This window comes from Genypterus blacodes, unplaced genomic scaffold, assembly GCF_046128005.1.
Source record: "Genypterus blacodes isolate CSIRO-AG114 ecotype Tasmania unplaced genomic scaffold, CSIRO-AGI_Gbla_v1 ptg000277l_1, whole genome shotgun sequence".
In the NCBI taxonomy this organism is placed as follows: Eukaryota; Metazoa; Chordata; class Actinopteri; order Ophidiiformes; family Ophidiidae; genus Genypterus; species Genypterus blacodes.
In genome coordinates, this window is record NW_027467068.1 from 293 (window position 1) to 22,548 (window position 22,256).

General features: G+C 47.8%; 3 protein-coding genes across 5 annotated transcripts; 1 reads left to right on the forward strand and 2 right to left on the reverse strand.

The window, feature by feature from the left end:
* Positions 1-536: 536 nt before the first annotated feature.
* Positions 537-4,147, forward strand: LOC143017230 (guanylyl cyclase C-like). The gene is made up of 12 exons (XM_076171955.1): positions 537-652; positions 1,035-1,167; positions 1,268-1,405; positions 1,502-1,590; positions 1,672-1,763; positions 1,844-2,002; positions 2,087-2,279; positions 2,363-2,537; positions 2,668-2,766; positions 2,877-2,971; positions 3,068-3,144; positions 3,334-4,147. The coding sequence occupies exons 1-12, from the start codon at positions 539-541 to the stop codon at positions 3,545-3,547; spliced, it is 1,578 nt and encodes a 525-aa protein (XP_076028070.1). The 5' UTR covers positions 537-538; the 3' UTR covers positions 3,548-4,147.
* A 95-nt stretch (positions 4,148-4,242) lies between these two features.
* LOC143017231 (BTB/POZ domain-containing protein KCTD5-like) lies at positions 4,243-16,491 on the reverse strand. Of its 3 annotated transcripts, none has more exons than XM_076171958.1 (7): positions 16,044-16,491; positions 11,244-11,352; positions 11,025-11,116; positions 9,799-9,897; positions 8,862-8,987; positions 8,297-8,425; positions 4,243-7,352 (listed from the first exon to the last, which is right to left on the reverse strand). In XM_076171958.1, exons 1-6 carry the CDS (start codon positions 16,416-16,418, stop codon positions 8,318-8,320), a joined length of 909 nt encoding a protein of 302 aa, XP_076028073.1. In that variant the 5' UTR covers positions 16,419-16,491; the 3' UTR covers positions 4,243-7,352; positions 8,297-8,317. The 3 variants fall into 3 exon arrangements, with proteins under 3 accessions (XP_076028073.1, XP_076028071.1, XP_076028072.1); XM_076171956.1 differs by having other exon boundaries at positions 9,751-9,897; XM_076171957.1 differs by lacking the exon at positions 4,243-7,352 and having other exon boundaries at positions 7,360-8,425; positions 9,751-9,897.
* Positions 16,492-17,129: 638 nt separating this feature from the next.
* LOC143017237 (phospholipase B-like 1) lies at positions 17,130-22,234 on the reverse strand. Its single transcript, XM_076171964.1, has 10 exons — positions 22,005-22,234; positions 21,817-21,900; positions 21,553-21,694; positions 21,333-21,479; positions 20,706-20,850; positions 19,896-20,096; positions 18,611-18,751; positions 18,317-18,502; positions 18,080-18,186; positions 17,130-17,600 (listed from the first exon to the last, which is right to left on the reverse strand). The coding sequence occupies exons 1-10, from the start codon at positions 22,232-22,234 to the stop codon at positions 17,424-17,426; spliced, it is 1,560 nt and encodes a 519-aa protein (XP_076028079.1). The 3' UTR covers positions 17,130-17,423.
* Positions 22,235-22,256: the final 22 nt, after the last annotated feature.

The following is a 22,256-nucleotide window of genomic DNA, read 5'->3' on the forward strand; positions in this document are numbered from 1 at the left end:
TCACTCTGTACGCAGCACTCCATTCAGAAAGAGTGTCCTAGAGGTGTGATAGAGAAGTGCTCTCTCCAACGCTCCATTATGCCCTGGAAGCTCAGTACAAAAGTGTCTTTGTTAGTTAAGCTGCATCACCGTTTCTACAGCTTACACGGCTTAACGTGACTCCACGCCATGTTTTACAAAGTGAACAGCCAACAAAAGCCTGTGGTGAACACAGAAACCTGGAGCCACCAGCTAAAACCGGTGTGTGTGTGTGTGTGTGTGTGTGTGTGTGTGTGAAGCCGAGTATGGACACGGGTTGGTCTTGGTTTAATGCTCCTCTTTTGTCTCCTCTCTCTCTCTCTCTCTCTCTACCTACCTCTTCCCCTCCTTCTCCCAGTTCTACCTGGAGCCCCCGGTGCGTCTCAGAGAGGCCCTGGAGCTTAAAGGCCTGAGTCCAGAATGTTTCTTCACGCTGCACCATGGAGAGTCTCGCCTTTTATCCCCACATCACCAAGAAGAAGAGGTCTTTGACTAAATGAGACCACACACACACACACTCATGACCTCTGTTTCTGTCGTCTTCCAGTTCGTGTTGAATGACAAGGTTTCGTACCCAGAGGGGACGTTCATGGACTGGGAGTTCAAGATCTCCGTCATGAACGACATCGCCAAGGTGAGATGGAGACTCTGTGTTCTGCAGCATGTTGCTTAACAACTCACAGCTGTTATTCTACTGGTGATGTGATGTACACAGGGTTGATCTTGTTGTTCTGTTGTATGTTTTAAGAGGAGACATTGATAAGTAGTTGTCTTAGTCCTCTGTAAGGTATCTGAGTACTCTGATTACTTGTATTGTAAAAAAGTGAACTCATTGCTTTACTTTGTTTCTCAGTTTCTGATAACAAAACGCATAACTGAAATTGTTCTTGCAGTTCTTCATGCTACCAGCAGAGGTCTCTGACTCCTCCATTCTCTTTAACATGAGCCTTGTTGGCTGTGTTAGTCTCCTGCAGCCTGATTTGTGAGCCACTCTCCTGTGTGTGTCTCCTCTGCAGGGCATGTCCTACCTCCACTCCAGTGACATCCAGGTCCACGGCCGCCTCAAGTCCACCAACTGTGTGGTGGACAACCGCATGGTGGTGAAGCTCACCGACTTTGGCTGCAACACCTTCCTCAACCCTGGCAGAGGTAAAACACTTGTAAACAATCAAATCCTCTGTTTGATTACTTTCTTGTCCTCTCACACTCTCCTGTGTCCTCCTCCTCCTCTTCCTCCTCTTTCTCTCAGACTTATGGACAGCTCCCGAGCATCTGAGGAAACAGGGTAACTCTCAGAAAGGAGATGTGTACAGCTTCGCCATCATCGCTCAGGAGATTGTCCTCAGGAAGTGCACCTTCTATACCAAATGCTGCTCCGACCGCATGGGTTTGTTGATTGAGAGTTTTATACATGAACACACAATGATAGTAACTGTCTGTGCTTATAGTAGAGGTTTACTATGTGTGTGTCTGTGTGGGGCAGAGAAGCTGAGCTGGGTGCAGGACCCTGGCATGATGATGTACTTAAGACCAGACCTGGACCTGGACGCAGCTTCAGAGAAAGAACAAGAGGTGATGCAGTCTAATCCTCAGGGGTGGAAACTTCATTTATATGTGTGTGATGTAGTATCTTTAAAGCTCTTTGTCTCTCAGGTCTACATGTTGATCAGAAGCTGTTGGGACGAGGATCCAGAAAAAAGGCCTGACTTCAAGAAGGTGGAAAACAGTCTGGGGAAAATCATCAGGTTAGTGCTCTAGAGTCTGTCTCAAGACACAATACAGCCTGCAGAAGCTCTAAAAGGTTCCTGTGCTTTTCCTCTCGCAGTGCCATTCATAACCAGGACAACGAGAGCTACATGGATAACCTGATCAGACGCCTGCAGATGTACTCCAGGAACCTGGAGCACCTGGTGGAGGAGCGAACGGCCCTCTACAAGGCTGAGAGAGACCGAGCTGACTGCCTGAACTTCATGCTGCTGCCTGGGTCAGTTCACTTCAGTGGTGTGGTGACTTGATGAGTTCAGGTCCGTCCGACCCCAATCCAACATGTGTTTCTCTCTGCGTGTAGCCCAGTGGTGAAAAGCTTGATGGAGACGGGTGGAGTGGAGCCGGAGCTGTACGATGAAGTGACGGTGTATTTCAGCGACATAGTGGGCTTCACCACTCTGTGCCAGTACAGCACGCCCATGGAAGTGGTGGACATGCTCAACGAGCTCTACAATGGCTTTGACAGCATCCTCGACCACCACGATGTTTACAAGGTACAGGGGGGGGTGAGAACCAGAAGGTTGACCTGAATGGCAACGTGAGTTTGTCCGTCCTCATGTCCTCTATCCGTCCTCAGGTGGAGACGATAGGCGACGCCTACATGGTGGCCTCTGGGCTGCCGAGGCGAAACGGAAACAGGCACGCGGTGGATATCTGCCGCATGGCGCTGGACATCCTGGAATTCCTGGGCACCTTCCAGCTCAAACACCTGCCTGGCATCCCTCTGTGGATTCGAATCGGCGTACACTCAGGTAGGCACGACCTCATGAGACCCAACCCCCCCAGTACCCCCAGCTCGGGAATACATCATACAGGCGTTGACTTATGCTGGAGACAATCTGAGCTTTTAAACAACTCTAACCCTGCTGGTTGTCCACCCAGGTCCCTGTGCAGCAGGCGTCGTGGGCGTAAAGATGCCCAGATATTGTTTATTTGGAGACACAATCAACACGGCATCTCGCATGGAGTCTACAGGACACCGTGAGCACACAACACACGCCAACACACACCTGCATCATACAAATAGACTTAATGAGTGTGAAGCAGAGGAGAAGTGATTTAATGTTATTTTGTTGCATGATGTCCCTCAGCCCTGCGGATCCATGTGAGTCAGCCGACCATAGATATCCTGCAGAGGACCGACTGCAAGTTTCAGTACGAGATTAGAGGAGACACGTATCTGAAGGTACAGATGAGGCTAGGCTCTTTGAATTGAACACACACACACCAAATGAACTATTTGCTAAAGCGTGTTTGTGTCTATGTGTGTGTGTGTTCTTAGGGTAGAGGTTCAGAAACCACCTACTGGTTGACCGGTGAGACGGGTACAGACTACGACCTCCCATCTCCACCCACAACGTAAGCCAAGCATCAGAACTTTATCACAACATTGATGTTTTGTTTTGCTTTCTACATTTAGATTTGAAATGTGATTCTGTTCTCCATTCAGTCACTTGAGCCCAGCATGGTTCTTTCCCCAGCTTCTTATTGTGTCAGATAATCCCATATCACTTTCAAACCCGTTTCCCTGCTCCGTGTTCTTTCCAGAGAGAACGTCCAGCGGCTCCAGCACGACCTGGCCCACATGATCCTCACCTGTCTGGAACGCCGATCTAAAAGCTCCATGAAGAGGAAGGAGATGCTTTCTGTCAGGCAGAGGAAGGACATGAAAGAGCAGGAGTGGGACACGGAGTCAGAGTGCGAGCGGCCTGAGTACCTGCATCTGGCCTCTGTCGATAACACGCTCAGCACTTTCCTGTAGGACAAACCTGGACAGACTGAATGTAAACACACAGAGCAGGAGCCCAGTACTCACCTACTGGTAGTATTACTTCAGTCGACTGTACTACACGCCGCAAACTGACCGTGATATTGCATCATTATTGAATGTCCTCTTGTTGATGAAACAAATGATTTACGCTTGTGCTGCCGGTTTGGAACTTGTCAGATCGATTCCATGGACAGTTGTAATGATTGATATTTATTTGGTGCATGGCTGAGTCCTTCCCTGTGTGGACTCGGTGCTCAGATGAGAAATACTACTTTGTTTTCTGGACTTCAGGCTCTTTCTCAGATTAGCAGCCGGCCTTTATTTGCCATTGAAGCTGTTTGTTGGTTTCTGTGCTGGTGTGTCAGATCAGACCGGCCCAGTTTGTTGTAGATTGATTGGGTTTGACTTTAGCTCAGAAATCGACATCCTGAACTTCACCCTCTGGGCTACATGAGCTACTCAGATAACTGTTATGTAAATGTGGACTTTCCTCTTGTATGTTTTTGATATTTGCCTTTGTATTGTTGGAACAATGTCCATGAACAAACAGGGAATTGATTCATCAGACTAATAAAATGTATCATTTTTAAAATAACCTTTGATCAAACATGAGTTTTCAGGTGTTTTGATGTTGAATATACAGTATATATATATAAATAAATAAGAACAATAAAAAGAAAAAAGCCTTTCATTAAACTGTAGAGCTTTATCATGACACGGTTGAACATCATATCCTGTATACAGAAGCACACTGAGGCCTTATGAACAGCAGAGGAAACAAACTCCAGCATCAGATCAAAATATTTTCCTATGTGCTTTGTTCATCTTTACACCAAACACAATGTAAAAATACTAAAACACTTCTGTGCAGCAGAAAACATGATTAATGTACTCCTTAAATGTGGTCTGAGATTAAAATAATGGACAGAGACGCTTTGCTTCAAGAGACGATCAAGACTAAAAAACAATGAACTCTAACGACTCTGATGAGAGATAATTGGATTCAGGTGTTTCAATCAAGGAGACCTGATTGAAGCTGTGTGCATAAAAAGGCACACACAGCTGCTTTCTGATGGAAGCTCTGATTGTGTGAACCAACAAATACACAACAGAACTCAAGGGGCTCTGGAGGGTTCTGGGTGTCAGTCTACAATTGCTTCAGGGAATTTAGGCTTTTGGTTTCTGCACACCAACTCCAAACTTCGACTGCTTTGCTGCCTCAGGGCCAACGGAAGAGTCACTGACTGAAGGAACAATGAAATCCAATTTGTAATGAGTAATTACAGAATAAAAGGCATTAGAAATGGATGATTCATGAATACAATGACTTAAACACACAAGTAAATCAACAACAATGATGTTGATGAATGAACTTCCTGTTGATCAGACTTATCAGCAGCAACAGGAAGTGTTGTTTATTGCTGCTACAGGAGTTATTAAATAGAATATTCCCCAGTCTGGACTTTGAATAATTGAAGAATTTGTTCAATAATGACATAGAGAGCACAACTGTCCACAGATCAGACACATTTGATGAGTGATTCATGCAGAAATCTGGGTAACAATTTAATTTTAATCCAAAAACCAAACAAGCAGTACACAAAGCTGTTTGTTACTGCAGAAGATCTTTACTCTCATCTATTGTACTCATGAATATCATGTTTGTAAAAACTGTAACATGCAAGTGGGGTTTTTGTTTTTATAAAACTGTTCTACTGGTAACACATGAAATCGTTTAAAAGAAGATTTCAAACACTTGGAAACGACTTTCCAACAGCAGCTACAGGCTAAAACTACAAACTATTCAGTAATTCTCCAAAAATATACAAAAAAATATTTGTACACAGCCGAAGATCATCAGGTCTGTAAACGTCAAATCTATACGTAAAGTAGAAAAAGTAAAAGGTGACCCCCCCCCCCCCCAAACCTCCATACAAAAACTTTTAAACGCCAAATTAACACAAAAAAAGAGTGACAACAGAAAAATATTTGAATATTCAAGAAAATAAATAAGACAACATAAAAAAATTAAAAACACATTTCATACAAAAACACTTTAGCAGGTTTCACCTCATGGCTGTGTGTTGTGTCTGCGGGTGTTTAGTTGACAACGGAGCAAATATGAGCGGTGAGGAATTAACTCAAGTTGCACGTGGCTAAAGCACGCGGCTAAAGCACACGCACACCTTTGTTTTTGCTGCTTGAAATCAAGGCACCAAATTATCCAAGACGAAACATAAAAACAGGATTGCGTCGCTTCAGTCTTTCTCCTCTTGCTATTGATTGAACAAACGATTGCGGCTATTGTGCGTCATTCTACTGGAATAATCTTAATCTAATAAAGTATTGCTAGTTTCCTTAAAGTCTCCCTTACGTTTAAGATGAACACACAAATACACGCACACACAGTTGTACAGCAGATTGTCTCAGTGTAATTTTTACTGCCTATTGCTTGTATAATTGTCTATAAAACTAAATTTACTTCTTGTTGAATTCTGGATTTGATTGGCCCCCTAAGAAGCCGTCACCGTGCTTCAGAGGTTTCTTCTTCAGATCTTTGTGGCGTTGCAGACGTCACTCTCTAATGGCCACAATCGTCACGGTACTCAAACTTAGGACCAGTCCGGATAAACGTCATTCCTAAGACGCACACTGGGCTCGACATTCGGGCTCTGTGACAAAGCACACATCCATCCTATCCTACTTGAGTGGAGTTTGAAGGCAGATTAACCATATTTAGCTGTTTTTCTGCACATAGATTTGCTGAAATTTAGAGAAACGTTGAAAGCTTTGTCATGAAAACATTGTAAAATGCGATATCGCAGCAGTGAACGACACAAAGCTTTTCAACGCTACACAGATGCCATCTGCGAGCATCACGCCGTCTGCAACACGACAGCGTATTGTAGCCGTTAATCAACAGCTCACACTCAGTACGCTTACCCGCATTCAGCTCAATAAACACGCTGTTGGCTGGCTGTTAGCTAGTTAGCAGCTAGCTAGCAACCCTGAGCAGCTGAAGCTGCTTTAAGCAAAACCCAAATGTAAACATTAGCTACTTTGGTGTCCAAACTAGCAAACACCGTTGGTTTATGATTTATTTTGTGATGTAACCGACTTGTGCGCGATAGTTGATGATTCACCACAACCTAACGTTAACCTACATGTCTGCTAGCTAAAGAAGATGCTGTAACTAAGCTAGGTTAGCTAGCGTGACAAGTCCGAACAAACGTGCTTTGGGACAACAGTTATGTTTGGAAAATTTCGTGACCGTTTCCGCCTTTTTTTGAGTAATCAAGGTCGACTCAATCTTGATTTTGACCTCTGTGACATCAATAAAATATATTTATTGTCTTTCACGGAGCAGAATTGATGCTTTAACATGGTGTGTAATCATACTGAGTGTGAACAGGTTCCATCAGACAGATTATTGGTTCAGCACCTTGGTTTGGACGGATCTGGATCTTTGGTCATAAGACACTAAGCTTCACGCCGACCCGTGGCATATAAAAGGCTCTCACACACACACACACACACACACACACACTCTGAGTATCTTTGTCACACGCATTTCTGTACTTAAAATAACTCTGGATGTATTTTTACTAATGACATTTCTTTGTGATTTGGTCATTTTAAATTATCAGTAGAGGGGGAACAAAGCTTTATGTCTGTTTTGGTGAATGTCCATTATTGTAACACACACACACACACACACACAGGCCATGTAGAAAAAAATAAGTGGAAACAAACTCTTGTGTGTTTTCTACATCCTGGACCCGTGAATCTGGAAAAGCTGCAGAAGCAAAGGGACAAAATCAGACTTCAGCGTTTGGAAATACGATCATCAAGTCTATAATCACATCTCTGTGCAATCTAAACAACTTGTGTGTGTGTGTGTGTGCGTGCGTGCTGCTGCTGATGACGACGAAGATGATGATGATGAGAATGATAACAGAATTGGAGCCAGAGGTTTACCCGTTATTACGTCTAGAAATGTGTGTCTGGTTTGTGATGTTTAAAGGCCTTTGTACTGTACTGTGTGTGTGTGTGGGTGGTTGTATTTTGGGACGTTGTGTGTGTGTGTACACAGACTGGGAAGGACATCTAGCACTACTGCTAAACTCAAAGGTCAGGGATATTTCATGTCACAGCATTGGTAATGAGAGCTTGCAGTGAGGCAGCTCGATCAATATCTCCAGTCAGACACACACACACACACACACACACACACACACACACACACACACACACACACACACACACACACACACACACACACACACACAAACCTGGTGTATCACTGCTGTGCACACTGGGAATTTACAATAATCCAATTCTTAAAATCAACTTATTATCAAATATTGCTGCTTTTCAAAGTGGCTGTGGCCTTTAGCGTTCTGCTGCACTTTCCCATCTAATATTACCGTCACGTTCTCTCGTATACGATATACAGAGAAGTTTGGATTTCATCCTTGGTTTCCTGTTTCCGTGTCAAAGCTACGTCCAGAGCAGAAACGGCTAGAGATCCAATAACACATCATCCATCTATCTGCAGATGTGTTTCCAATCAGGAGTTTTGATTCCTCGTGTTGTGGGCAGGTGACGTAGCGATATGGAACTCAATGCAGTGCCATGAAACACCGTGCGGCCTTTGAGGACATCACACACACACACACACACTAAAGTCTACTCTTCTACCCACTAGCACGTCTGTCACACTCTAGCACAGGTCCTCACCCATTCCCGCACATGACTCCCTCATTCTCTAAGCCACTCATTTGGCGTGGTATCTCTCCCTCCCTCTTCCTCCTCCTCCTGCTCCTTTGCTGCTCCCTCCTCCTCCTTCTCCTCCTGCGCCTCCGACGGCTTCCGTTCGACACAAAAGGATGGAGGGGAAAACACAAACGATAACAAAACCAGACAGAAAACAATGACAAAAACAAATGAACAGGTGATGAGTGTCTGGTGATATAGAGAGAGACAGATATACGCTGATATCTCTATATGTGAAGGGAGGAAGAGGAGCGACACGGAGAGAGAGGGAAGCAAAGTGAAAGAGATGAAAGAGGGGGAGAGCGGTGTGAATGATGGAGTGAATACGTTTGTGAATGACATTTTGAGGCGAATGACATTTGGAGAGCGCAGGATCAAAGCACACTCGTACCCACTTCAATAAGCCACACAACACAAATGCGAACAAACACACACACAAAAAGAGGGAACAATCACACGCCCCTTGGTCCTCTGTGTGTGTGTGTGTGTGTGTGTGTGTGTGTGGGTGGGCGGGCGGAAGGCTGTGCACCTTGGTTTTGTGGCTGGGCTCTGTGCTCAGTCCGGTCCCGGGTGTGTGAAGCTCTTTGGATACGACGCACAGGAACTCGGCTTGGTCCTCTGTGCCGTAGCTGTACGACGAGCCGATGTTCACCATCTGCACACGGAGAGACACAACACACAGGGAGAGAGAGAGGGGAGGGAGAGAGTGAGCACGCGGAAGAAGAGAAAGAGGATGAGACTTTGTCGGGAAAGAAAAGATCGCAGGGTACACGGGACGCGGGGTGAGACAGGACGCCACGTGACGGCGAGGGCAGAGAGACGGGGTGGCACTCATGCATGGTGGGAGGGTCACAAATAACAGGGAACAGAACTGCCTTGGCAAAACAATTCTAAGTGAGAATCTATATGCACTTAAAGCTACAGCAGAGGGGGATTGTGGGTGTTTAACCCTTAAAGGTCGTGGATTATTCTCAGGAGACGCTTTATCAGGGGTTTTGTACCTTTTTACGTACGCTTCCATGTCAACTGAGGTCTAAATTAAACCTTTCCTCATAAAGTTAGAGCCTTTTCATCACACAGGGCGCGGAGTTAAAGCAGGGGGGACGTCAACAAGTTGCGCTCGTGTTGTAGACTGTACACTGGTGACCTCAAAGGGTTAAGCTGGTTGAAGGTGAAAGACGTGACCACAGTGTAAACATAAACGTATAGGATTTGAATGTAATTTTCAGCAGGGGCGATCTTAACTATCCGTATACGTGAACCCGTCTGGTTTAACAAAGTGGGTCAACATTGTGCTTATTGTGGGAGTGCAGGTAGCGGGGGGGGGGGGGGGCGGGTCAGGTCAGGGGGGGCCAAGGGGGGTCAGGCCAAGGGTCAATCAAGATTGAAGGGTCAGCAGCAGCGTGAGTCCAACCCACAGTCCAGAGCAGTCCGGTGCGGGGCTTTCTGCAGGCGCGCACGCTGACCTGCTCAAACTTCCAGCCGTCCGACATGGTGGAGACCATCTGGGTCAGCTCCTCCTCCTGGCACTGCAGCACCCGGTACACATGTTTGGGGGGCACCTGCTGCAGAGAGAGAGAGAGGGAGAGAGAGAGAGGAGGTGGGGCGAGGAGAAAGGACGTCAAATCATCTTCAGAAGCGGCGCGGAGACGAGAGTGCAAACCTCTGCCAAGGCCAAATGGTCCTACAATCATGACTCTGTCTCTCAATGATCACGTTTAACAGGTTATTGACTTTTGGTGACTGAAAACATAAAGCAAAGAAACCAAAAAGAATGGCTTTGGTTGATCAGCTTCTCAGAGTGAGCTGCAGTGAGGAAGACGAGCAGCACGCTTGGTTTATAATAGAAGACGACAAGAGCGATTCTGTAATGGACTTCACACGAGAGCTGCTGCTTCTGCTCATACTTAGCAACGCGTTTAACCCCCGGGCGGGTGGTAGCAGTGCAGCACAGAGTGAGAGTGGGCGTGCGAGAGAGAGAGGGAGCGAGAGTGCGAGCGGCAAGATTACATAAGAGTGAGTGTGAGCCTTCTGAGGGAGGAAGAGGAGGGAGAGGTGAAGCCTGATGCACAGCAGCTGTCTTTACAGAGGCACAGCGGGGTGGGATCACTGTACGGGAGCCAGGGGGGACTGCAGAGACCCGCACAGTCCTGCAACCTGTGGTACCTACAGTATTATGTGATCATAAGAACGCAACACTGTCTCCGTGGTTACATAACTCATATTCACAGATTCATTTTTATCCGGTTTTGGTCTGATTCCACTTTTATTTCAGGACTGTGTGGGCGTGCGCAGGCTGTGTATGACGGACAACTCGTAGTGCCTCTGTTGTGTTTGGCAACTTGCGCCCTGTAATTACTTTAAGTACACAGTGCAGTGACCTCATCAGACTCCACAAGGGGCTGCAGACGCCCGCCTGAGCCTGCAGGGAGCCCAGTTTGATTTACGACCGCTCTCATTGTTTCCTGCTCAACCTGCGTCAAACCTCTGAACGCAGGAAGGGAGACACGCAGCAGATAACCGGTGAATAGGTCCAGACTGCTGCTGGCCTTTAACAACATCGACCTTTCATTAAAATAACACTGCAGCCCAGAAAAGTGGAGGAGTTTGAGCCTCTGAACTGAAAGTCAACACAATCAAAATGCTACACAACGTCATCGCCCGTGTGAACGGTATCCGTCCCTGTGTTTACCTGTGTGGCTTTGGAGTCCCGCTCCGTGATCCGCTCCTTGATCAGTTTGATCAGCGGGGTGATGTTGTAAAACTCGGCCTCCTCAAGGACGCCTACAACACACACACACACACACACACACCGGACGCCACGGTCAAACCGGCTGTAGCAGAATGTTTACATATCAAGAGGGGAGAATCGTGAGCAGTGTGTGTGTGTGTGTGTGTGTGTGTAATAGACCTTCTTCAGCCAGCTCCTTGTTGTAGACCAGCTTGCCGTGCCTCAGGTAGTTGAGGATGGGGCCGAAGTATGTGGGGTCTCTGTCGATCACGTACGCTCCCGTCTCGTCCTGATACAGAGAAGAAGAAACAGAGGAAGTTCAGTTTCACCTGCACATTGGAACAGGAAGCCTTTTTCTTTCATTGTAGTATTCAGATGTGTTTCTAACCCTATAAGAGCTCCATTACAGTGCTGAGGTGTGTTACTTTACTGTGGCCACAGTTAGGATGCTGACTCAGCAGTGACGCAGACTCAGTTTCCCCATTTATGGGACGTGAGTAAAGGTCAGGAGATAAATGAAGTCCCTTTTCCAAACACTGATGAGAAGAGCGGCCAGATTTTCCATCAACCCCCTGGGAGCTTCCTGGTACAACAACAGTCTGCAGCCGGACACATGTCTGCAGAGCGGCAGCAGAGATGTTCTGTCACAGGTTCCTGCAGGCTTCAGACTGGTGACTCTTCCCGCTCCAGGCCGCTGCTGCACGTCCCATTCCTTTAATCAGCCGTGATGATCGCTAGAAGCCCGAGTCGCCCGTTATTACAGCTGAACGCACGCGGCAAAGTCACATCCGTGCAAACACATCCAGGCCTCGGGGAGACGGAAGCCAGAGAGAGGAGGAGGAGGAGAAGGAGGAGGAGGAGGGTGAGGCCAGGGAAAGAGACGGAGAGGAGGAACGTGTCGTTAACACAGAGGTCACTGGCCTCTGTGACGCAGAGACGGACATGAAGAGCTGAAGAAGAAGAAGTTCAGCTCCAAACAGAAGAATGGAGGCACTCGGAGAAGAAGGAGTCGTTGGTCAAACTCACACACAGACAGACGCAGCATCACAGTCTGCTGACTTAGAATGCTGGAGTGTGTGTTGACATGAATATCCGTGTTTTTGGGCCTGGACATGAGACAAAGAGCAAGAAGAAGAGGAAGAGGACGAGGAAGAGGAGGCTTCACTCTCCACTCCTTCCCTTTATGTCTGTTTTCTGGAGCGGCAAACGGACACAAGCAGCCTCCAGCAACACCGTGTCAACACCACAACAACACATCTACTGTACACACACAAGAGAGAGAGAGAGAGAGAGAGAGAGAGAGAGAGAGAGAGAGAGAGAGAGAGAGAGAGAGAGAGAGAGAGAGAGAGAGAGAGAGAGAGAGAGAGAGAGAGAGAGAGAGAGAGAGAGAGAGAGAGAGAGAGAGAGAGAGAGAGAGAGAGAGAGAGAGAGAGAGAGAGAGAGAGGAGAGAGAGAGAGAGAGAGAGAGAGAGAGAGAAAAACAAACAAACAGAACAAATGAGCTCCCATTAGAAATCAATATTAGATGCATAATCCCACCCAGGGTTTAAATACAGAACCATGGAGAGACATCGCCATAGCGATGGAGGATGAAGACACAAGGGTTGTGTCTGTAAGTGTGTGTGGGTGTGTGTGTGTTGTGTCTGCTGTAACCCTTCCACGCTGTAATCACTGCAATTTTCAGTACACACACACACAGTACACTCTCTCTCTCTATCGCGCTTTCTCTCTCTCTTTTTCACACACACACACTCAGAAGGAGGCAGCAGAGGGCAGAACAGTGTTTCTTCAACGTGACTTGACTTGACGGTGTGTGTATGACAACAGTGGGAAAAATCTTCCTGTATCTCCCACACACACACACACACACACACACACACACACACACACACACACACAACACACACACACAGAGTTTCTTACAGCACTTTGGAGGTTTAAGATGTTTTCAATGAAATATTCAGACCCATGACGTCATGCTGTTGCCATGGCTGCACCTCTACATGGCGGGCTCTGAGCCTGGACCCTCCGGTGCCTCAGGCTCCTCCAGCAGGCAGGCGTGTGTGTGTATGTGTATGTGTGTGTGTGTGTGTGTGTGTGTGTGTGTGTGTGAAGGGACCGGAGCGGCTCAGTTAATGCTTTACTGAGCGATGTGGCGCCACAGCATCTCCCTGTAGCAGCGACGGCGTCCCGTGGGCCTCGCCAATAGCCAAACAAACGCCTTGTTCACCTCTCAACGCACGCACACACACTCTGCTGCTTGCTCCAGCCTGTACGGACTTGCGCGCGCACACACACACACACACGCACGCGCACTCTGGGCTTGTGCATGTATAACAGTGCATTAAGGAGGAGGAGGAGTTGTGAGAGAACTGTGCATCAGAGCGCCATTATAATGAGGCTGCATCCTGGTTTATCATCGTGGCGGCGGCGGCACAGATGGTCGACCCGTCAGAGTGATGTCAGAGATGAAGGAGGATGTTACCATATCAACAGATGTGAATCTATCAACTTTATCAACAACTATTCCTCATTCTTACAAAGAACAAGCTGCTCCTACTTCAATTTAAACACACACACACACACACACACACACACACAGGTTTATGAGACAAGTCGACACATCGCCCTCCTTGTCTGTGGGACGCCGTCTCCTTCGTTCTCGGTCCCGGCCAAAGCTTCATATTAGAGATCTCATGATAAACACGTTGAGGCGTGTGGAGGAATCTGTCAGAGTGAGAAGATGAGCGGTGACGCATCACACACACACACTCACACACACTCACACACAATCCATTAACCCCTTCATCCCCTGGAGTTTAACATCAGCAGTGAGATCAGCAGTACTGGAGCACCATCATCACCTGCTAACAAACACTCTCACATCTATCTATTAATAAGTTTGGTTGGACACCTGGAAGCAGCAGAGCTCAGGTCTGAAATCTGCTGAGGAGGAATCTTCTGCCACAAGAAAAGAGCACACACACTAAAATAAGACTGTGAGAGAGCCGATAGAGAAGACGGCGAGCGTGGGATGGAGATGGAGAGAGAGAGGGAAGGAGAGAGAGAGAGAGAGAGAGTAAAACAAGACGATGGAGAGAGGGAGGAGTGATGATGGAGAAGAGGTGAAGATGGAGAAAAGAGGACAGGATGATGAGAGTTGACAAAAGAAGGAGAGATAGTGAGGTGTGTTTGGGAGTGTGTGTAAATGTGTGTGTGTGTGTAGAGGCGGTGCAGAGGGAGGTCATGATGACTGAAGGTCACATGGGAATATTGTTTCCACGGCGCAGCATCCTGGGCTGACTTCAATTTTATGGATTCAGGGGTTTTGTGTCCTCAGCTGAATTATTACACACACACACACACACACACACACACATTCCTCCTCCTCTGCAGGGGCTGAGAAACGTCTGCAAACCCCGCGGCAACAGTGAATCTCAACACAACAGCGGCTTCACTGTGCTCTCGTGCTTCGACAGCCTGAGGATGAGGATGATGATGATGATGATGATGATGATGATGTTGTGAGTATAAAGACTCATGTCAGGATTTGACCTGTGACTTATCTGTTATACTTCATTAATGAGCCTGAGCTGAACACAAAGCTGAGGAGAGCTGCACTTTCACCACGACCCCGAACTGAAAGGGACGGATCAGCAAACTGTGCTTCTCTTACCACAGTTCAGTCAAACCTGAGGTTAATTAATTATGAAACCCTTCGTCTCTCTCTCTCTCTCTCTCTTTCCCTCTCTCTCTCTCTCTGACACAAAAATAGACACATGAAAAGCAGCAGCATAATAAAAATGTGCATAATTCATGAGTCCTGGAAGCCTTTACATTGTGATCTGAGTTCATGTGACTGAACCAGAGAATACACCTACACACACACACACACCCTCCTATCTCTCTCACGTACAGCTACTGACTGTGCAGCTCCCTGCAGAAGAGGCAGCACGTGTTCAACCATCTGACACACCACTACTAAATGATGCTGGGAGAGAGAGAGAGAGAGGGTGAGGGCGAGAGAGAGACCTGCTCTATCTCTCCCTGTGGTCACGTTTGGGCGACTCCATGCCTGTTTTGGAGCTGCGGGCATGTACACAGATCCACACACACACACACACACACCAGATACCTGAGCAGATGAAAACACGCCACCTGGCAGCTATGGGCTCGCCGTTCAGATCCAAGAATAAACAATGAGACAGATTTTCCATCAGAAATGCCAAATTGAGTTTCATTTTTATGCCAAGAGACGCAGAAATCCTGAATTCCCTCGGTGGTTTTGGAGCAAATCCTCCTTTCCGTGCAGCCACATTGGCGATGACGCGGCGCCCCCATATGCAGGAGGAAGCATAGCTGTGCTCCTCACGCAAACATAAACATCACGCTGAACTTCAGGGACCATAAACGCATCACCACAGATCAGGACAGGAAGGTTATTACATCACTGTGGCTTCTGATAATCCTGCCAATCAAACTGACAGAAGGTTCAGCTACACACGACCTTCAGATGAGAACACAATGACTTCTGAAGAACATGAGTCTGATGGACAAACGGCATTAAAGAGCATTACATCATAATAAAGTTGATTTAAGCTGAAAGGCTCCACAGGTGCATCATCACTGAGCCTTACAGTGAGCTGATGCTGATTCTCTCCAGCTGGGTCATTAGAGGGGTTGGACCTCTGACCTGGGAAGCTATAACATGTTATTATGGTTTGTTATTACCATGGCAATGAAGCTGATTGAAGGCTGCTTCACGGACCGTCACATGAGATCAGTGACACAAAGAGACGCAGTGTAAGGGGACATTACATCATTAAAGTCCCTATAGGCGCATCACGGCGTGGCTGAGGGTCCTAAGGTCACACTGGGGTCAATTTGAGCTTTACAAGTGCCACACATGCGTTCAAATGACATCATGGTGATCCCCTCCGGTTGGGGGTTCGAGTCCCGTCCCGGCCCGGCCGCACTCACCGTGTCTGAGTGCAGGTCCTGCTGCTGGCACAGCCGGTACAGGAACGAAGTTTGCTCTTTGAGGAGCGTCTGCCGCGTCGTGAGGAACACGGTGCCGCCGACGTTCAACCGGACCCACTTCCCGCTGTTCCCCACGCCGACGCTGGGGTTGATGACGGAACCGTTACCGATGCCGCTCTGCGCCTCCGTGCCGCCGCCGCCGCTTTCCGTCGGGCTGGCGGCGGCGGGGGACGCGCTCTCCCCCGCCTCGCTGTCTTTGTTGTTGTTGTTGTTATTGTTATTGTTGTTGTTCAGGTGACCGTGGCCGCCATGGGGGGTCGACAGCGCGGCCGCCACGTCCGCCGGTTCCCGCTGATCGTCTGCGGTTGTTGCCATTTGGAAACCGCCACTGGATGTAAATTCCCGAGTGCGTCCGTCTCCGCTCCTCGCTCCGCTACAGACCGAAGACGCTCCGCCCAGACACGCACAGCGGCCGGAGGAAGCTACACGTAACGACATGCGGCACTTCCTAAAGACCCCTTCAAAATAAAACATATATAAGAGTTGTTGGGAGAACAATTGACAACCAGTCAGTCCTTCGCCGCGCTCATTACGTTTTTGTTGGGGTTCATTATCTCTGCGTTTCGTTCCTCTCGGATGCGTTTAGTGCTTTTACGAACATTAACGTTGTGACTCAGGTGTTCTGCAGTCTGACTTCTTAGCTTCCACCCGTCCATTCTCTCTCTCTCCTCTTGCTTCCTTGCATTCTTTCCAACGTCATCAAATCTGAAAATCTGAGAATTCATACAACACACTTAGATCAGAGAGAGGAGTACTAGTTTAGACGTCCATCATTCCAATATTAATCAATATGTTTAATTGGGTTTTATTTTGAAGGATCTTGTGTGTATCGTCTCGCTGTCCCTGGGAACTTGATACACACTTCCAGGTCTGGGACTTGTAGTCTTTTTGTAAGAGTCACTGCAGGAGAGACACTTCACAGTTTAAAATGTATTTATTGAGGTTACAGGTGCATAACTTCAATCAACCAAAGTAAATATTGCATAGAATTGAATGAAACAACAAATACGTCAAACATTTCCCTCAAAAAAAGTCAAATTTCTCGGATTGACAACTGAATGTATCTATAAACGTTTAAAGACACAGACCAAACACAGACATGTATACATCACTCATATAATATAATCCTTTACTGGCAGCGTCTGTTTAAATGGATGTGTTAATATAATAAACCTGCCTAGTAACATGATATTAGTGGTTGCTCTTACATCATAACTCTACAAAAGGTTCTGACCTCTTATTGGTGAACATCACATGTGGTTTGATTCAGATTCATGGGAACACAAATCAGACATACACTTGTCTCCATGAGGGTCTTCGTCAGGGCCGCTGCAGCGTGGGCCTCATGGTGACGAAGGTGAAGTTGTACACCAGTGGGAGGCCGTGATGAGGCGTGGAGTTGAAGGATCGCCACGAGAAGGGACGCAGCCCCCCCTGAGTGGTCGGGCCGTTTATGGCCTCAGCGGCCAGCTGGAGAGCCATCTGGTAGTCCGTCACCTGCGGCGTGACGCAGGATGGAGGAGGGAGGGAGGGAAGGAGTGAGGAGGGGCAGAGGGTAGAGAGGGAGGGAGCAAGGAAAGGAGAGAGCAAGTGGTCAAGAAAAGAGAAGAAGGAGAGAGGGTTTGATAGTGAAGTCCTGTAGTCGGGTTCAAATAACAAACTGATGTTCTTACCCTCCATTTTAGCATCTTGAGTTCCATTAATGGATTTTTGTAATTCTAAACCTGCACTTCAGTCATAAACTTGTGGATCAAGCAAATTTAGCTTCTGACATCCAACACCGTCTATTTTTACACCGTCATAATGACAAAGGGAAAAATATCAGTGTTTGTCTTTAGATGTGACCTTCAAGTGCAAAGAAGGCAAAGGAGTGACTCACTTCTTTAAGAGGACATGAGACATAACATCATAGATGCAAGGTTGTACTTTAGGTTCTGTAACAGTGATCATTTGTTTCCTCTTATAACTGATCTGACCTTGGTATCATAGCAACCTCCTGGGCGTGGTCTCCTCGGGCGCAGGTCGTTACGGCAGCAGATGGTTTTACAGGGATGGCCCTTGGTGTAGGGGTCCCTCCTGTAGTCTGAAACAGAGCCGGTCTGGCCTTCAGGTCGGCTGCTTACACTTGAACAACTTCAAATCCTGTATTCCATCTCTGAAACCCATCTAAGTCCAGGAGATGAAGTTATCTAACACACAGTGGCTGCACCTACTGTTGTATCTCATGATGTGTTTGAGGGAGCTGAGGTCAGACACCTTGGCCTGGTCCCTGCGGAGGAGTTTGGCTCGGGGACAGAGGTCATAAGAGAAGTCTTCTCCGTGTCTCCTCCACATCACTCCGTACCCGCTCAGGTTGTAGATGTCAGCATGAAATGGAACATTATAGGACGGCCAGTAACCTGCTCGAGGAGAGAGACACACAACTACACTTACAGAGAAGCCCAGAGGAGTTCTGTTTGGTTTGATGGTAAATCTGGAGGAGCAAACATCTAAACCTCGGCCCTCACCTCTGCGTAGAGCCTGTGTCTGGTCCGAGTGCGTCACCTTCCCGGGAATCTGCTCCACCACGGTCAGAGCTCCAGGCCTGATGCTGTGACCCAGAGAGACCCGGCTCAGGTCCAGCACCATGTACTGGCTGTTATAGGTACCTGGGGCACAGAGAGGAGGACTGGAGGTTACACACCTTGCTCAAGGGGAAGACCTGCTGAGGGAGGGATGTCTCTCCACAGCTGCATTCTGATCTACAGATGGATCACTGAGAGGGCTTTACAGGCCCACATATCAACAGTTCCCGACCTCGCCCGACCTTCAAAAGAAGACGAGGAGGAAAAACTCTTAAAAACACTCAGCAAGTCTCAGCAAGTTGTGTTAATATTGCACATGAAGCTGAGCGTGGCTTCCTGGTAGGGGGGGAGGGGTTTGCTTTGCTTTGTAACGCAGTGAGCAACATTTGTGTGCACTGTGATATCAGGTCATAGACAACCAGTCAGACTGCTCGTCCTGTGTTCACTCTGTTACCACTAGATGGCAGCAGAGCCTCAGTACGGTCCAGCCTGCCTTCCAGCTGAGGAGACCAATCATTAAAGTGAAACACACACAGCACGGTTTGGGTGTTACCATAAGATAGAGCGGCGTGTTTGGCCTTGGTGGAGGTTTATTCCTTTTTCTGTACATTTTAAGCTTTGTCGGGAGTTTGTACTTGTGTTCTATGGAGCTGTGGGCTGGGCCGGGATCGGTTTGTTTTCATGGGCCTGTGTGTGTGTGTGTGTGACATCAGGCTGCACTGATAAACCTGATTTGACTTGTTTTGTTGTTATTCATCTCAGCACACTGGTTGGTTGCCACAGAGGACAGGAATCCTGCACAGGCTTGTGTTTGCCTGAGAGATCTGGAACTCCAGCGAGAAGCAAAACAGCAAAAACAAATCTACAGCCCCTCTCTCCCTGACTGCATACAGATTGAAGGTAAAGGAACCACGAGTCTGCTGGACCTGGACTCAGGAACACTCTGTGCTGTTGTGCTCTGCACTCCCACACACACGAAGGCCAAAGCAGCTGGCCAGTCAACACACACATTGACGTATCATCGCCTTGGAAATGTGGCCTATACATTCTTACATTGGAAGGGTGGAAGTTCCGCACTAAATAAAGTATTCATGCCTCTCAGCGAGTGTCAGCTCTCGTTCCCCCATCCTGACCCATTTCTCCTGATCGCTCACTGAACATAAGTGTAGAAGCTGTGACGGCCCTCTGCTCCTCCGTGACACAGTGTGGACCTGACAGCGGATCACACCTGAGTTGTGCTTGGAGAAGACGAGCGCCCACTCCTGCCCGCTGCGTGCCAGGCTGTTGGCCAGGCGAACTCTGTGCCAGGCCAGCAGGCTGTGAGGGCCGAGCCGGGAGAACAGAGAGCCATTGAAGACGCTGTTGGTGGTCTGAGTCATCAGCAGGCCGCTCCCCAGCAGGTAGAAGTCATCCAGAGACATGAGGAAGCCTGGTGGAGGAGGAGGAGGAGGAGGGGCAGGTAGTGAAGGATATTATAGGACAAAAGGTAAAGAGGATTTGTTGCCACTGCTGTTTGTTTAGTATCTGTGAGCTTGTGGGCTTCATGTTGTACAGTGAAAGGTCACGCGCACACACACACACACACACCTCCGCTGGCTGCAGTGTGTTTCACCTCTTTACTTTAATATAGTGAAGTGGAACCCTGAGCCTGTCTGCGCTCTAAAAATAGAGCTTTAAAGCACTTGTATTTGATAGCAATGCAGCCTGTAAGAGGATTCTTTTATGGCTCGGGCACTTTGGGCAAATCCTTATCCACAAATGACCCAAACCTCCACTGCTGGGGAAGGCAGCCAGAATATGTTTCCTCATCAGCTTGTGTGTGTGTGTGTGTTCCCTGAGGCTGTCTTTGTTCAACGATTCAGGTTAAGACCTTGGATCTTTGTGTTTCAATTTCCAAGATGAAAAGGAAACCAAGGGGATTAAACTTGAGCAGATCATCTCTGCTCATTGTTTACATGAGCTGCTTCAAATGCAAGTGACGTAGTTGAAAATGCCTGTGCGTATGTGTGTGTGTGTGTGTGTGTGTGTATGTGTGTACCAGGGTAGCTGCTGAATGACATTTTTCCGGTGGCAACGTGTGTGTCAGACAGTCTGAAGTCCCAGTGTTTGTAGATCCTCATGGTGGCTGCGTAGGCGTACCAGCTCGAGTGGCCAAACAGCACGTTCTCAAAGCCAGGGAGTACCTGAAGGATGGAGAGGAAGAGGAGGAAGAGGAGGAAGAGGAGGAAGAGGAGGACGAGTGTTCAGTCTACAAGAAGAGCTCCCTGATGGGGGATTTCTGAGGGAGTAAAACCAAAGCATGACTGTTGAAGTTTCAGATCTCTGAAGCGTTCACTCCTGTCAAGCTTCATCGCAGCAGCTGGCAAAATCTAGACATGACATCATCTACATTTGGTCAGTCGTCCACAGGAAGAGCAAAAATAGAACGGGAACGCTGGGCCTGGAATGTGAAGCACTGAGTGTTTATCCAAGTGTTTTAAGGTGGATCTTTGCTTTCCTGAGATAAATGACTGATAAAGTGATTCAGTCGGACTCAAACTAATGGAGTGAAGGTGAAAGTGTCTCCCTGTCTGCTCACACATATCAGACAATGAAACCAATTAGGCCCTTAGAGAAGTTTTCCAAGTGCTCATTCACGCCCTGAGCCAAATGCTCGTGCTCTGACCTTTATCAGAGCGGTGCAGTGGCCCATTCCTGGCATCCTGAAAGAGCTGGACCCTGCTGAGGAGTTGGAACGCGGTGTGAGAGCCGGGACCAGGTCCAGGAGGTCACCGACACCATTCAGAAACTGGACCTCTAAAGCTGACAGGGGCTGCACAAGGGGAATAGCATGAATCAGATGAGGCTCTAAACACACACACACACACACACACACATGCACACACCTCTCTGTGTTTGCTCTTGGCCCAGTGTGCAGCTCCAGCCTGGAGCCCGTCCAGCTGGGCCAGGATCAGCCCCATGTGTAGCCACAAAGGGTCGCTGCTTCTTCTGAGTTTCACCTGCTCTCTGGCCCACCGGTCCTGTTTGCTGTGGATCATCCAGAAGACACAATAACTCTGCAACATCTCATCTTCTATCTATTCGTGAAGGTCTAAACTTAGTGTGACCAGGAAGTCGAGAGCGAGGGAATGAATAGAATATGACTGTACCTCAAAAACCTCTTCAGGGGATTCAAGACCTTGTCATCCGTTATCAGCTGAGGGTAAATGTTGGAGTAATGGCTGAACATTTGTCTGCATGGGAGAATGGAAAAGCCAAAGGATCCTAATTAGCCCAGACAGACTTGTGCCTTTTTAATGTATAGATGCTGTAGTAACCTGTGGCCTGGTTTACTCACTCTGCAGTGAGGTAGCCCTCCAGGTAGCCTGCCAGGAAGTAGGTGGTCTCATCTTCCTGTGTCATTTCACCATAACCTGCACGTATCTCCAATACTCCCCATCCAGACACAAGCAGGGAATCGTTGAAGTAACCGTAGGCTACCCCCTGTGTCTCCATCACCCCCTGTTTCATGATCACACTTTTCTGGGCAGCGTCCCAGTACACAGTGGCCTCTTGAAGCTCTACCATTGTAGGAGGATGAACAGGGTTA

Bases quoted from the DNA above. Each gene is read 5' to 3' on its own strand.
- LOC143017230 (XM_076171955.1), top strand. From the start codon at position 539: ATGACCTCTGTTTCTGTCGTCTTCCAGTTCGTGTTGAATGACAAGGTT. The intron at 1,591-1,671 runs GTGATGCAGTCT...TTTGTCTCTCAG, and splicing joins CTTCAGAGAAAGAACAAGAG to GTCTACATGTTGATCAGAAG. The intron at 3,145-3,333 runs GTAAGCCAAGCA...TGTTCTTTCCAG, and splicing joins CTCCCATCTCCACCCACAAC to AGAGAACGTCCAGCGGCTCC.
- LOC143017231 (XM_076171956.1), bottom strand. From the start codon at position 16,418: ATGGCAACAACCGCAGACGATCAGCGGGAACCGGCGGACGTGGCGGCC. The intron at 11,117-11,243 runs GTCTATTACACA...TGTGTGTTGTAG, and splicing joins CAAGGAGCTGGCTGAAGAAG to GCGTCCTTGAGGAGGCCGAG. The intron at 9,898-11,024 runs GTAAACACAGGG...CTCTCTCTGCAG, and splicing joins GGGACTCCAAAGCCACACAG to CAGGTGCCCCCCAAACATGT.
- LOC143017237 (XM_076171964.1), bottom strand. From the start codon at position 22,234: ATGGTAGAGCTTCAAGAGGCCACTGTGTACTGGGACGCTGCCCAGAAA. The intron at 20,097-20,705 runs GTACACACATAC...CTCCTCCACCAG, and splicing joins GTCATTCAGCAGCTACCCTG to GCTTCCTCATGTCTCTGGAT. The intron at 18,503-18,610 runs GTGAGGGCCGAG...CTCCTCGAGCAG, and splicing joins GACACAGGCTCTACGCAGAG to GTTACTGGCCGTCCTATAAT.